Below are 15,342 nucleotides of genomic sequence, written 5' to 3'. Positions count from 1 at the left end.
GAATTTAGTGTGCAAGTGGCTGAGCACTCCACAGACACGCATACCATTAGTGTAGTTTTCAGGGAGATTCAGCATGACACAATGTGAGAAGACTGGCCCTTTTGAATTACAGGTACAACTCATTTTTGTCAGCTGAGTGAACTGGAGCAACATGAAATAAAGTGTCTTGCTTAAGGACACGAGACGCCTCTGGGAATTGAACTCACAACCTGCTGAACATGAACCAAATACCCTAACTTCTAAGCCATGTGCTTTCATTAGATTTAGTAGAAAGAAACTGAAAGAAGCCCATCATATATATATATATATATATATATATATACACATATACACACACACACACACACACACACATACATGAATATGTGTGTGTCCTTGTCTTGACATCACATCATCATCATCGTTTAACGTCTGTTTTCTGTGCTGGCATGGGTCGGATGGCTTGACTGGGATCTGGGAAGCCAGGAGGATGCACCAGGCTCTAGTCTGATCTGGCAGTGTTTCTACAGCTGGATGCCACCGACACAGGGGCCAGAGGGGGCTGGCAACGACCACGGTTGGTTGGTGCTTTTTACGTCACCAGCATGGAAGCCAGTCAAGGTGGCGCTAGCATTGGCCACATTTGGATGGTGCTTTTTATGTGCCACTGGGGATCACAACTACAATTTACACTTGATTTTGATTTTACTTGTCACAATAGGTCTCCTCAAGCACGGTGTGTCGTCCCACGATCCACGGTACTTTTGAGTGAGGCTGGTTATGCGACACTGATGTAGGTTACAGCTGTGAACTCACTTTATTTGCCGGGTCTTGTCGCCTTTCTGGCACTTGTGCCCGTGACATGTGTAAGGATTTTCGAGCGAGATCGTTACCAGTGCCCCTGGACTGGCTCTTGTGCGGGTGACACATAAAAGACACCATTTCGAGCGTGGCCGTTGCCAGTATCGCCTGACTGGCCTTCGTGCAGGTGACACGTAAAAGCACCCACTACACTCTCGGAGTGGTTGGCATTAGGAAGAGCATCCAGCTGTAGAAACTCTGCCAAATCAAATTGGAGCCTGGTGTAGCCATCTGGTTTCACCAGTCCTCAGTCAAATCGTCCAACCCATGCTAGCATGGAAAGCGGATGCTAAACGATGATGATGATGATGATGATGATGATGTCTTCTCAGTCACAGCATACCTCCAGAGGTCTCGGTCATTCGTCATTGCCTCTGTGAGGCCCAACGTTCGAAGGTCATGATAGTTGTAAATGAGTGTCATTGTTATACAAGCAGCATCATTCATTTCCAATATATATTGAGAATGTCTGGCCATAAGGAAAATATTAAGCTTACTTGGAAACGGGGGTTAGCAACAGGAAGGGCATCCAGCCATAGAAAATTTGCTTGAACAAATTTCTATCTGACCCATGCACGCATAGAAAAGTGGATGTTAAATAAGGATGCTGGATGTGTTATTTTTTACTGGTTAACTCTAGGTCAGTCCTGATCCAGTCAACCTATGAGGAAAGCCATTCCAGTTGGGACCAGTCCATTTTTTTGGGGTTATTGTTTGAGCTGCTTTATCCAATGTGTTTTTTCCTAATCTAAAATGGTAGGCTGAGATGTGGGTGTTTTTTGTTGGAGATGAGATGCTCTATATTTTATTTCTTTTACTTGTTTCAGTCATTAGACTATGGCCATGCATCATCATTTAACATCCATTTTCAATGCTGGCATGGGTTGGACAGTTTGACAGGAGCTGGCAAACCAGAGAATTGCATCATGCTCCAGTTGTCTATTTTGGCATCGTTTCTACGGCCAGATGTCCTTCCTAACAGCAACCACTGTAAAGAGTGTACTGGGTGCTTTATACATGTCACCAGCAATAAAAGAAATTGCTACTACTACCACAACCACCATCATCATTATTACTACTACTACTGCTTGTACAATTGTCATTTCAGCATTTCAGAAACCTGTTCAATTACGGAAATACTTCCAGCACCCTGCCAGATTAAATGGAGGCCAGAGAGTCTCTAGTCCATTGGTGCTAACTCGCAGCAAACTGTACAGTATACCCAGCAAGCCATGGCAACATACAGATATCTGCAGACCAATGTCCAAGCAACAAAGATCCACTGCTGAAGAGGTATGTTGTATAGGAATAAAGTGTTTTTGGGTAGTGCACAGAATAGTATATTGGTAATAATAATAATAATAATAATAATAGTCAGAAGAAATGGAGGAATTGTTCCTTAGTTTAAAGTTAGCAAATTGTCCAAATACCATGAATTTACGCTGGTGATTTTTCAGGATAAAATTTGTTAAGAAAAAGTTTCTACTTGTGTAAAATTTGCACCCAAAAGTTTTCAGAATTGCCTATATGGCCAGAAAGAAAAGGTTTTCAATTTAGTTGTATTTAGCTTAATTTCACTTATTTATGATTCAATTTTATTAAATTTTCATAAAATAAAAATAATTTCTGTTTAACAGGTATCACACTAAAAACTATTAAATTACAAAGTGTTTTGTGTTGTTTATAATAATATGGCCTGGAAAAAGTAGTTAGCCATTTAATGGTTTTAGTAAAGTTATACACAAAAAGTAAACATTATACCGTCCAGCTTAAATAAAAGTCAACTTCATTATGCATATTTAAGTCATTATTTTTTTCTGTAAAAACCTATTCTGACATTAAATGAGTCAAATTCCAGTACGAATGTTTACGTTTTGTATGTCTTTTTTTCAACAACAGAAATTTCTAAATAAAAAAAAAAAAAAATTCTGGAAACGATCTACTTATGTAATTTACACACCCCTAAAATTTATTTGGCATTCTTTCGATATAAATATTTTATCTGTCATTCCTTCCCAGCTGTTTTGATGCCGTGTTCGGTAAAATCCGTAAAAAGACTTTATGTACCGTAAATCCTTGAGTATAATAGGCAGGGGATTTTTAGGGGGTTGTACCTCTGAAAAACCTAAACCTTGTGTATAATACGCACCCCTTCTCTAACTTGAGTCAAGGAGGTCTATATAACGTCCTTGGTTTGTAAACATGTATACGGTAACGTCCTTTATTATTATTGTATATATAACAATGCAAACGTGTAGCTTTTTTGTGCACTTTGTTTGCAGAAAATAAAGAAATAACAGTAATAACGTCGGTGAAAAATAAATATTAAGTAAATTGCTTTTACATATTTATCACTATCAGTTACAAGCCCGACATCACAAAATGCGTCTGAATAAACATTGCCGGACAGCAAAAAGAGACTCGGACATTGCTTAGAAAATATTTTTCATTTTTAACCTCATATATAGAACGCACTAGGGATTTTGACCTTTAAATTTTGGGTAAAAAATGCGGATTATACTCGAGGATTTACGGTATTTATTTTTTGTTTTGATATACCACCCACACTTTGGTGTTCAAGACCGACTTTCATTCTCTTGACAGCTACCGTCACCGACACATTCACACACAGACAGTCAAACACATATAGTCATTCACACACAGTTATCCACACACATACATTCATACATACAGTTATCCTTTCATACACATATATACATACATACACACACACCCCACACACACATGATGGTTTCTAGAAACACATTAAATGAATCGTAAAAATAAATAAAAACAAAAAAAAAAGATGAGTGATTTTCATTTAATTCAGAAAGAAAATTGCTGACATGAGAGAGGAACGAACCCCAGACGCTGTGTTCGTGGATGTATCTATTTCAAAGGCACAGCCTTGTCATACATTGTGTCATGCTGATTCTGTCTGAGAATTACATTATGGGTACACGTATTTATGGAATACTCAGCCACTTACGTGTTAATTTCATTGAGTAGGTAATTCATTTGATCGAACCACTGAATGCTCATCGTCGAAACCGATGGAGAACCCATCATGTATGTATGTATGTATGAAAGGTTCAAGAAACAAGACAAAAAATTATAAAAATATATATATAAAAAAAATGACATACGATTCGTAAAAACAATTACATAAAAATTAATTATAACATTAGTAAAAAAAATACATTTGTGTATGTGTGTGTCTATGGTTTATTGTGTGTGTCTATGGTTTATTGTGTGTGTGAATGACTGTGTGTGTGTTTGTCTGTGTGTCGGTGACGGTAGCTGTCAAGAGAATGAAAGTCGGTCTTTGAACATCAAAGCGTGGGTGGTACATCAAAACAAAAAATAAATGCATAAAGCCTTTTTACGACGGATTTCACCGAATCGCCATCAAAGACAGCTGGGAAGGTATGACATAAAATATTTATATGGAAAGAATGCCGTTTGTTTTTATTTTTGCGAGAAAAGAAAATGCGTAAATTACCCCGGGTTTTTACGGTGTATATTTATTTATACAGACAAATGTATCTGGTCTGTTTCAGTACATCCGATTAGAAGAGAAAGAACGCTATGCACAGCTATTGAGACAGTGTACCAGTGCTAACTATCCGGACACGTCTACCACCTCGTTGTTTCAGTGAGTATCTTTATGGATTCGTTGACTTCTCTTCAGTTTAATCTGCATTCACCTTTTTGTCATTGATTTGCTTTCTGTTGTTTTGTTCACGAATTGGGACATTAATATATCGATCCCCATAAGGTTTTAATTACAAAGTCGACTTCTGTGGAATCTGCTCTTGAACCTATACTGTGACACATCTTTACACATTTTCAAAACAACGCATTAACATAATTTCAAACCCACACATACTTACTCGTGAACACACACACACACACACACTCTCTCTCTCTCTCTTCCATATTAACTTACAAATGTTAACTCCACTGTGAGGTTAAGAAGCTTGCTTCCCAACCTTGTGGTTTTGGGTTCAGCCCCACCTTGGACAAGTGTCTTCAACTTTCTACTATAGCCGTGGGCCAACCAAAGCCCTGTGAGTGGATGTGGTTGCCTTCTTTTCTAGCCACAGACAAAATGCTTTGCAGTACTTCAATCCAGTTTTTTACATTCTAAGTCCGAGTACTTTTTCACTTTACTTAACCAAGCAAATACCCTCCATCAGGCATCTGCCAAACTCTGAGCCTCTTGAAGCTCCGACGTCTGGCAACTGACTTGGTACTTGGTAAACACCCACAAAATTATTAACCATTGCATCAACAACCACCTTGAGCACCTTTTTGAGCTCTGTGTGTCTAACACATGTAGGCATGGCTACAAAGTCAGGAAACAGCACAGCTCCCATGACTTTCAGAAACATTTTTTTTCACACTCAGAGTTACTGAAGCATGGAACAGACTACCTGCATCAGTTGTTAGTTACTGAGACATTGCATCCTTTAAAACCTCACTGCTTCCTGAAATTCACCAACACTACACCAGATATCTTCCCCCCTCCATACGCATGCACACCTGTATATCATGACTCATACACTGTTCCCTTTCCTGACTTTTGTACATGATTCTATGTACTGTACATGCATCTTTGATGAGATGTAATACACCTGAGCACTATACACAGTAATTTCATTATTACCTCTACCTTAGCGAAGGTGGAGCTATTATTTTCAGTTCTGTTTGTCCGTGGACAAGATATCTCAAGAACCGCTGGATGGATTTGGATGAAACTTTCAGGGATGTTTGGCTGACACAAACTGGTTAGATTTGGGGAATGATCCAGTACCAGACAAGGATTCTAGATTATTTTTTCTGTTTTGTTTTACTTAATTTTTGAGAGCAGTCGAGTTCATTTCTAGTATTCTCGTTTGTGAGAGCAGTCGAGTTTATTTCAGATATTCTCATCTTAAAAATCATCTCTGGCTAATCATTGAGAGGACTTTGGTGTTGCCTTGGCAGAGGTTTGCACTCTCTGAGGGCTCTTATTATTATTAAGCCTTTCACTCCCTATGGGACATAAGCCATAGGCTCTGGGCTCTCTTTCCTGCTTCTCTCCATTTGGATCCCTACTTTTTCCTTTCAGATTTTGCAAGTCATGTTTCTCTGAGGGAAGACTGCCTTCCTCTCCCTTGTTGGTTTTGTATTGTCATCAATGCTTTTGTAACTTTGTGGGGTTTTTTTCTGCATACGCGTGTTGGTCCTATGCAAACCCATTCTTACCTCTAGGAAGAGGTGGTCCATATAAGTCTGGCCTCTGTCTTTTGACCATGTCAAGCATGAGAAGCCCTACCAGGAGCTTGTGCTCTGCCGGTATACTTCTTAAGATCACTTGAGACACACAAGCTACCACATTGCAGCAAGGACTGGATCTTGTGGTTGGAGTTTTAGTACTGGGACCAATAGAATCCTCTTGTAAAGGTGCATGACTTAGTGGTTGGGACATTAAACTCCTGATTGTAAGATTGTAGTTTCTTAGTTCAAATCTTGCTGAGGTTAACTTTGTGGGGTTGATGTAACTGACTAGCCCCTTCTCCCTAAATGTCAGACTTTGTGCCTTTAGTAGAAAGGATTATTATTCGGACGATATGCTGTGCTTGAGAAGACCTGATCAGTCAAGTGAAATCGTAGTTATAGCCGATGCCAGTGTTGCCTGACTGGCACCTGAGCTGGTGGCACATAATAAGCACCATACGAGTGTGGGTTGATGCCAGTGTCGCCTGACTGGTTCCCATACTGGTGGTACATAAAGAGAACCCACTACACTCTCAGAGTGGTTGACGTTAGGAAGGGCATCCAGCTGTAGAAACTTTGCCAGATCAGATTGGAGCCTGGTGCAGCCTCCTGGCTTGCTAGTCCCCAGTCAAACTGTCCAACCCATGCCAGCATGGAAAAGGGACGTTAAACGATGATGATGATGGTTATTATTATTATTGTTATTATTATTATTATTCTGACCATGTACTAAATCCTGCCAAGATTGGCATTGCCTTTCATCTTTTCAGGTTTCATAAAATCAAGTACCAGTCACGTCCTGGGGTCAATGTAATTGACTTGCCTTCTCCCCTGCATTTATATCTCTATATTTTTGTTTTCAGGTGTCAGAAAAGTAGTTCATCGACCAGTGAACGGTCAAGTAATGTTCCAACTGTTCGAGATGTGGCCTCTGTCATTCAGCTCCATCGCCCTACCATAGTGACCTGTGACAGTGACCAAGAACGGTCACTTTCAGACTTGCCATCATCACAGAAACGGCTTAGTTTCTCAGACACTGACACTTCTCAACACAGTAAGTGGAGTTCTTACTCTTCCTCTTTGCGTGCATGTTTGGAGTGGAGTTAACGTGGAAGTGAGTGTGTGTGTGTGTCTGTTTTCATGAGTATGTATGTATGGGTTTGAAATTATACTCTTTTGCTTGTTTCAGTCATTTGACTGTGGCCATGCTGGAGCACCGCCTTTAGTCAAACAAACTGACCCCAGGACTTATTCTTTGTAAGCCTAGTACTTATTCTATCTGTTTCTTTTGCCGAACTGCTAAGTTACAGGGACGTAAGCACACCAGCATTGGTTATGAAGCGATGTTGGGGGGGACAAACACATACACACGCACACACACATATACACACACACACACACACACACACACACACACACACACACACACACATATATATATACACACACACACACACACACACATACATACATATATACGACGGTCTTCTTACAGTTTCCGTCTACCAAATCCACTCACAAAGCTTTGGTTGGCCTGAGGCTATAGTAGAAGACACTTACCCAAGGTGCCATGCAGTGGGACTGAACCCAGAACCGTGTGGTTGGTAAGCAAGCTACTTACCACACAGCCACTCCATGTTGATGCATTGTTTTGAAAGTGTGTAAAGATGTGTTAGAATAGGTTCGAGCAGATTCCCCTGAGGTTGACTTCGTCATTAAATCCTTTTAGAACCAATAAATACCAGTTATCACTGGTGTTGATATATTCAACCTATCTCCTGCTTGGAATTGCTGGCCTTGTGCCAAAATTTGAAACCAATATAAGTGCAGGCGTGGCTGTGAGGTTAAGAAGCTTGCTTCCCAACCATGTGGTTTTGGGTTCAGCCCCCACCTTGGACAAGTGTCTTCAACTTTCTGCTGTAGCCCTGGGCTAAACAAGCCCTTGTGAGTGGATGTGTTTGACTGAAACTGAAAGAAGTCCATTGTGTGTGTGTGTGTATCCTTGTTTTGATGACATGATGGTCGTAGATGGGCACCACCATCGTATAAGTGATGTTGTTTGTTTCTCGTCTTCAATTGGAAAATATCACCTTATTTGGAAACAAGTGAGGGTCAGCAACAGGGAGTGCATCTGGCTGTAGAAAATGAATTTCATCTGACCCATGAGAACATAGAAAAGTGGTGTTAAACGATGATGATGATATGCATTGTGACAATGTTAGAAATCCATTTGTATTTTTTTTAATGCTGTGTGCATGTGAGTATCTGATAGCAGCGTAATGATGCAGATCCGCTTGTGACAGCAAGTGTGGTGATATAGAAGCTGATGATGATGACATAGTACTAACGAAGCTCCCTGTTTTGGGGCTTTTCTTCTTTGCCAGGTGAACATAATTTTGAGAACTCCTCAGCTTGTCAGGATACAAACTCATCTTCAGGAGAGAAAACATCTTCAAAAGAATCATCTGACCAATTAAGGTAATGTTGTTACTTTAAACGAGCTTTGTATTGGATGTGGAGAATTTTAGTAGCTGATAGAGAGGAGGGTGTTGACTCCTCCCACTTAATGTGGGGGTCACTGGTTCAAGTCCTCCTACCAGCATTGTGCTGTGTTTTTGTTGAAGACTTTTAACTCTTGTTCTTGGATTGGTCCGGTCCATTTCGTTTGAAATAATACAGGTAGCAGTCGTGGTAGTTTATATCATGGTGTTAGCTGTAGAAAAAGTTGTGGTAATAATAGTGATAGCAAAAGCAGTGGTGGTGGTGGGGGTGATGGGTGTTTGAGTTTTATGATGCATACCTCCTGTTTTAAATTGATGCAAATTAAAACTAAACATCAAAATTTCGTGTTAATTGATGTTCAAAAATACCAGGGTTAATCATGATAAAAATATTTTAGCAAATTCTTCATTTTATTGGAACAAAAGTAGTGTATTTCAGCAGAAATATAAGTAACTTATTTACATTTAATGGATATTTGTCCTCATCTTGTTTGTTGTTAACACAATGTTTCAGCTGATACACCCTCCAGCCTTCATCAGGTGTCTTGGGGAAGTTTTGAACCTGGATTCTCATTCCTAATGTATTTTTCTATGTTATTATTATTATTATTATTATTATTATTATTGTTGTTCAGGTTGCTGCCTGGAATCGAATTCGGAATCTTGGGGCTAGTAGCCTGTGCTCTTAACCACTATGCCATATGCCTGTCAAATATCTATCAAATGTAAATAATGTACATAATTTCTCATCTTTTAAATATAGAACAGAAATATAGTAATCTGATATGTGCAGTAGAAGCAGTATTAGATTAAAATAGCCATGTGTGTATCATACTTAAGGCAAACACATCATGCAAAACCATTCAGAGATAATATATATCTTATGGACGCACTATGTTTAAGAACACAAATGTATGAGTAGCAAGTGGAAATCATCCAGTAGTGGTGGTCAGAATGATAGATGTGCTTTTCTGCTTTTTTGTGCTTTATCAGTTGCATGTACTCTCTGTTATGCTAAGTCAAAATCCATCACTACTGACGCAGGAGATACAGTAACACTTTGTTACATTTCTGAATATGTAAAGTTAAAGATTCATTATTTTACTCAGGCCAAATAAGACTATCACAAATTTTATTTACCTGTAATTTGTCCCGAATACTAAAAAAGTCTTCTGTTTGTGGCTTAGAAGTCCAATAAGAGTGACTGTTGTGATGTCTACTCTGTCATATTTGAATACATTGCTATGTGGGTGTTAATCTGTTGCTCTAACACCAGGTGGAGGCACGTGGCTTAGAGGTTTGTGTATTTGGCTTGTGATTGTTGGGTCATGAGTTCAGTTCCAAGCAGCGTGTTGTGTCCTTGAGCAAGACACTTTATTTCACGTTGCTCCAGTTCACTCAACTGGCAAAAATGATTAGGAGGAGACCCCTTCGGTCACGACTGACCATGGGATTGCACCTAGAAAGTTCCCCTCCCAGGCACAAGTCCAGGCTAGATTATTTATGGAAGACCAGCATACCAGTCTCTCCTTTGCACGTCACTGATGTCATCCAAGGGAAAGGCAAAGGGGCCGATACAGCTTGGCATCAGTGATGTCGCAACTCATTTCTACAGCTGAATAAACTGGAGCAATGTGAAATAAAGTGTCTTCCTCAAGAACATAATATGCTGCCCAGTCCGGGAATCGAACTCACAACCTCACGATCGTAAGCTCGATGCTCTAACCACTGAGCCATGAGCCTTCACATGGCAAAAATGAATTTCAAAAGGCCAGCCTTGTCACACTCTGTCATACTGAATCTCCCTGAGAACTACATTAAGTGTACATGTGTCTGTGGAGTACTCAGCCACTTGCATGTTCATTTCACAAGCAGGCTGATCTCTTGATCAGGTCAACTGGATTCCACGTCATCATGACTGACAGTGTCAGTTTATTGCTCTACTGCCTCACGTTCATTCATTCATTTATTTGTTTTATATTTCTTAAAATTTAAATTAAATCTTAAATTGCAGTTTTCGTTTTCAAAGAGTATCAACAGAACATTTGTTGACAATGGAGAAAACTTAAAACTGAGAATCGAGTAGAACTTATTCCAAACATGTTGATTGGAACTTTAAGTTTTGCCTGCCACCTTAATTAGCTTATTTAGCTACAACTTATTTATATTTCTTTGTGCATTGTCTTCTTTTTAATTTTTGAAAGAATGTTTTTTCTTCTTTTATTTTTTTATCCATTTAGTACTTCATCAGCTGCAAACATGAAAGCAATTAAACTTCTAAACGAACATTGGATGGAGGAGCTGTGAGTAGCAGAGTCTTTCTTGTGATTCCATTTTACCATTTTTGCTACTTTATCCTTATTGCCCTTCATGCTACTACCTCTGTATATATGTGTGTGTAATCAGTTTTTAATTAATTAATCACTTCACCCCTTTAAAACCCAGGTCCTTGATGACTTTTCTCTCTTGTTCCCAACTCTGCCAGCTCTGGGCTGTCTTTCTTGCTTCTCTCCAGTTAGATCCCTATTTGTTTCTTTTTGATTGTGTTACTCTTCACCATATATTCCCGAAAGGGAAGGCCTTCCTCTTCCAGGTCTGATTGGTTTTGATTATCATTGATGCTTCTGTCACTTGGCATTTTTCTCGGTAGAGGTGTTGGCCCTATGCAAACCCATTTTTACCTCTGATAAGAGGTGCTTCATATAAGTGTGGCCTCTATCTTTTGACCTGTCCAGCATGAGAAGCCGTACAGGAACTTGCGCTCCACTGACAGAGCCCTCAGGGTCATTGAAGCACACAAGCCATCAACTGCAACAAGGATTGAACCTTGTGGTGGATATGCCTCACAGCTGAGGAAAGGGCAGTTGATGCATGAATTTCTTATACAGAACTTTTCATCGTCCAGCCGTAACCTTAGTTGCTCCACTAACAAGAAACCCTGAACCAAGAATGTGAAAAGATGGGTGTAAAATATTAAAATGCTACACACATGTGCACAGGCTTGGCTGTGAGGTTAAGATGCCTGATTACCAGCCATGCTGTCTTGGTCAGTCACACTGCAAGAACTACTTGAGCAAGTGCCTTCTACTACAGCCCTGGGCCAACCCAAAGTTCTGGGAGTGGATTCGAAAGACAGAATGCTATTGTGTGTGTGTGTTCAGGTGATCATCTCTCCATCTATCATCATCTACAAATTTATGCTTGAGGTTAATCATCATCATCATCATCATCATCATCGTTTAACGTCTGCTTTCCATGCTAGCATGGGTTGGACGATTTGACAGAGGACTGGTGAAACCGGATGGCAACACCAGGCTCCAATCTAAATTTGGCAGAGTTTCTACAGCTGGATGCCCTTCCTAACACCAACCACTCAGAGAAAATATTGATAACAATCATAATTATTAATTAGCATTTTTATATTGGAGCCTGGTGTAGCCATCTGGTTCACCAGTCATCAGTCAAATCGTCCGACCCATGCTAGCATGGAAAGCGGACGTTAAACGATGATGATGTGTATATGTGTGCATGCACGTGGTTGTGGAAGTGGGGGGAAGGTGTGTAATGGCCAAATTTCACACCTTAACCCTTTAGCATTTGAACCAGCTGGATGTGGTCTTCCACATCTGCTCTACAATGCCATTCTAAAAACAATCACATCTCCAAAATCTTGAAGATAATGCAGGATTAATTCAAAACCACGTGAATAAATAAGAATTACATTTGACCAAAGTAATCTGAAGGTTAAAGTGTTAAAGTCTTCAAATTTCAATGTGTTGTTTGTGAACAAACTAAAATATATTCTTTGTTGTGTTATGGCAGGGTCTCAAAATTCTCTGCTTCAAATCTGGAGAGGAAAAAGAAAATAGTAGAAGAGCAACTGAAGGTGAAATCTTTAGAAGAACAGGTGAGTGTACTGTGTGGTAGACAGTGATATGTATGGTGTACAGCGTGTAGCTGAAGTGTGGAACATATGTATGTGTGTGTGTGTGATAGTTATGTCTCTGTATACATTGAATTCACAGCTCAGCTCTGATTGAGCAGACATCTGATCAAAGGCCATGGTTATTGGGGCCTTTTTGATTTATAATTAATTGTCAGATGTCCGAGTGAAGTTGTGTCTGATTAATTGTAAGACGTCCGAGTGTAGTTGTTTGATTGATAGTAAGATGTCCGAGTGTAGTTGTGTCTGATTGTGAGGTGTCCGAGTGTAGTCTTGTATTGACAGAGACTTCATATGCAACAATACATTTAAGAACTAGATATGATCCAAATTGAACAATTTTGGTTTCACCCACTGTGTGTGTGTGTGTGTGGTCTGGTGTATACAGTTTTGTGTTAGTGTATGATGTGGTAATGGATGTTGTAAGGTAGGCATTAGTGTGATGTGATCTTTATGAGAAGTTACATTTATGATGTATTTTTAAATAAATCTTTTGAGATATATATATATAAAATATGGTGTGTGTATGTAGGTATATATATATATATATATATATATATATATATACACACCATATTTTTTATATATATATATATGTATAAAATATGGTGTGTATGTATGTATGTATGTATGTTTGTGTGTGTGTATGTATATATATATATATATATATATATATATATATATATATATATATATATATATATATATATATATTAAGAATATGGTGTGTGGATGTATGTGTGCTGTGTGTTTATGGTGCTAATATCTCTTTTTTTTTCTTTTCTCTTTTCTCTCCTGACCATTAGAGGAAATCTCGGGAACATAGAGTCCAGTTAGAGGTAACACTTGATTTCTTATACACACACACACGTTTCTATAAATGTGGGCACATACACATACATATACATAATTATCCCCATCCTTTGTTGGACCACTCTACTGCCAGCATGGTGTTAATGTCACACTCCACCATTGTCTGACGTCATGTACATAAATTCTGACCATCAACCAAGAACGGAGCCACTATGCTGTTGCTTGACTTGCTAAAAATAGCCAAATCTCTCAAACTACATCCTACTGTCCTGTAAATGGAACGATACACTAGACCAGCAGTTCTCAGCTGAGGTGTCCCCCCCACAAGGCTACATGTGGTCCTTAAGCATCCTTCCAGAGGCCCTTGATGGTTTTCCCTCTATTCTTTTATTCTTTTACTTGTTTCAGTCATTTGACTGTGGCCATGCTGGAGAACAAATTGACCCCAGGACTTATTCTTTGAAAGCCTAGTACTTATTCTATTGGTCTCTTTTACCAAACTGCTAAGTTACAGGGTTGTAAACACACCAACACCGGTTGTCAAATGACAGTCGACATAGACACACACACACACACGGTGGGCTTCTTTCAGTTTCTATCTACCAAAACCGCTCACAAGGCTTTGGTTGGTCCGAGGCTATAGTAGAAGACACTTGCCCAAGGTGCCATGCAGTGAGACTGAACCTGGAACTATGTGGTTGGGAAGCAAACTTCTTACCACACAGCCACTCCTGCACCTATAGATATAATGTTTTTCTTTATTTGACTTGTGTCCTACTTCTGTTGGTGGAGATCCCTAAAAAGATCCAGGTTTTGGATCAGCCCCGGACATTAAAAAGGTTGAGTGAACCACTGCACTGGACTGTGTACTCCTATGGAATGGTTATGGTTGGAGGCCTTTTAAGTGCTAATCAGGGTTTAAACACCAACAACAAAATATGACTCCTACAAGGAACTACATTAGTCGTATATAAATAACACATTCAGAGAACTGCTCACGGCATTCATCTTTTCTCTCATCTCTAACCATCCAACACCCTCCCCCCACACTCTTATAACTGCCTCGCCTCCCTCTTCTGATCCACTGCATGTATCATCTCTTGCCTCTTAACCCTTTCGTTACTGCATTTATTTTGAGATGCTCTGTGTTTCTTTCAATTAATTTTAAATATAACAAAGAATTTAGTAAAATAACTTAATTACCATTAAGCTAGTGTTAGGAACATAAATTGTGACTCAGGTTTGGTGGAAGATTTTAATTCAAAACTCATGAAAACAAGATATTTGTAGTATAGAGCCAGAGGTGGTTTCAGCTAGGTTGGTATCAAAAGGGTTAAATTAATCATTTGTTAACCTTTTTATTACCATATTTCTGTTGAGATGCTCTGTGTTTCTTTCAATTAATTTTAAATATAACAAAGAATTTAGTAAAATAACTTAATTATCATTAAGCTGGTGTTAGGAACATAAATTGTGATTAAGGTTTGGTGGAAGATTTTAATACAAAACTTATGAAAACAAGACATTTGTACCCAGAGCCAGAGCCGGTTTCAGTCCCGTTGGTAATGAAATGATGGGTTTTACTCTGACACCCCATCACTACCATCTCACCTTTTCCCAGATACATCCATTCACCCTTATAAAAATGCAGGTTAGCCATGTGTCTTCACTATAGCAAGACACCTCTATCTCTGCTTGTTCCTAGCATATAATCACCTTTCCAGCTTCTCAAATACTTCCTCCTCCTGTGAACTGACCTCCTAAATGATAGACTGATTCCTATACTGGCAACACACAAGATCAACCTGTGTCAGTATGAGGAGCAGATGTTAAATTGTGATAATTATGATGACACTTAGAGGTCTCTTGATGAAACACTTAGAAGATGGCATTGAGGTAGATCCGGCTATCCCCATTAACGTGGACAAAATCTGGATTTAAAACACTGGAAACACACACACACACACACACACACACACACGC

At 39.2% G+C, this 15,342-nt stretch overlaps 1 protein-coding gene across 1 annotated transcript in view; it reads left to right on the top strand.

Moving 5' to 3' along the window:
• Positions 1 to 1,179: 1,179 nt before the first annotated feature.
• The window catches only part of LOC106877653 (sentrin-specific protease 1), a 23,756-nt gene continuing 9,593 nt past the window's right edge, over positions 1,180 to 15,342 (top strand). The window contains exons 1-7 of the mRNA XM_014926599.2: positions 1,180 to 2,133; positions 4,401 to 4,495; positions 6,966 to 7,156; positions 8,487 to 8,580; positions 10,844 to 10,906; positions 12,426 to 12,510; positions 13,353 to 13,385. Coding sequence (XP_014782085.2) covers positions 1,807 to 2,133; positions 4,401 to 4,495; positions 6,966 to 7,156; positions 8,487 to 8,580; positions 10,844 to 10,906; positions 12,426 to 12,510; positions 13,353 to 13,385 — 888 coding nt within the window. The 5' untranslated portion in view covers positions 1,180 to 1,806. The remainder of the gene's footprint in view (positions 2,134 to 4,400; positions 4,496 to 6,965; positions 7,157 to 8,486; positions 8,581 to 10,843; positions 10,907 to 12,425; positions 12,511 to 13,352; positions 13,386 to 15,342) is intronic.

The sequence above is a fragment of the Octopus bimaculoides genome, chromosome 9 (assembly GCF_001194135.2).
Source record: "Octopus bimaculoides isolate UCB-OBI-ISO-001 chromosome 9, ASM119413v2, whole genome shotgun sequence".
In the NCBI taxonomy this organism is placed as follows: domain Eukaryota; kingdom Metazoa; phylum Mollusca; class Cephalopoda; order Octopoda; family Octopodidae; genus Octopus; species Octopus bimaculoides.
This window is presented reverse-complemented; position numbering and strand designations above follow the sequence as displayed.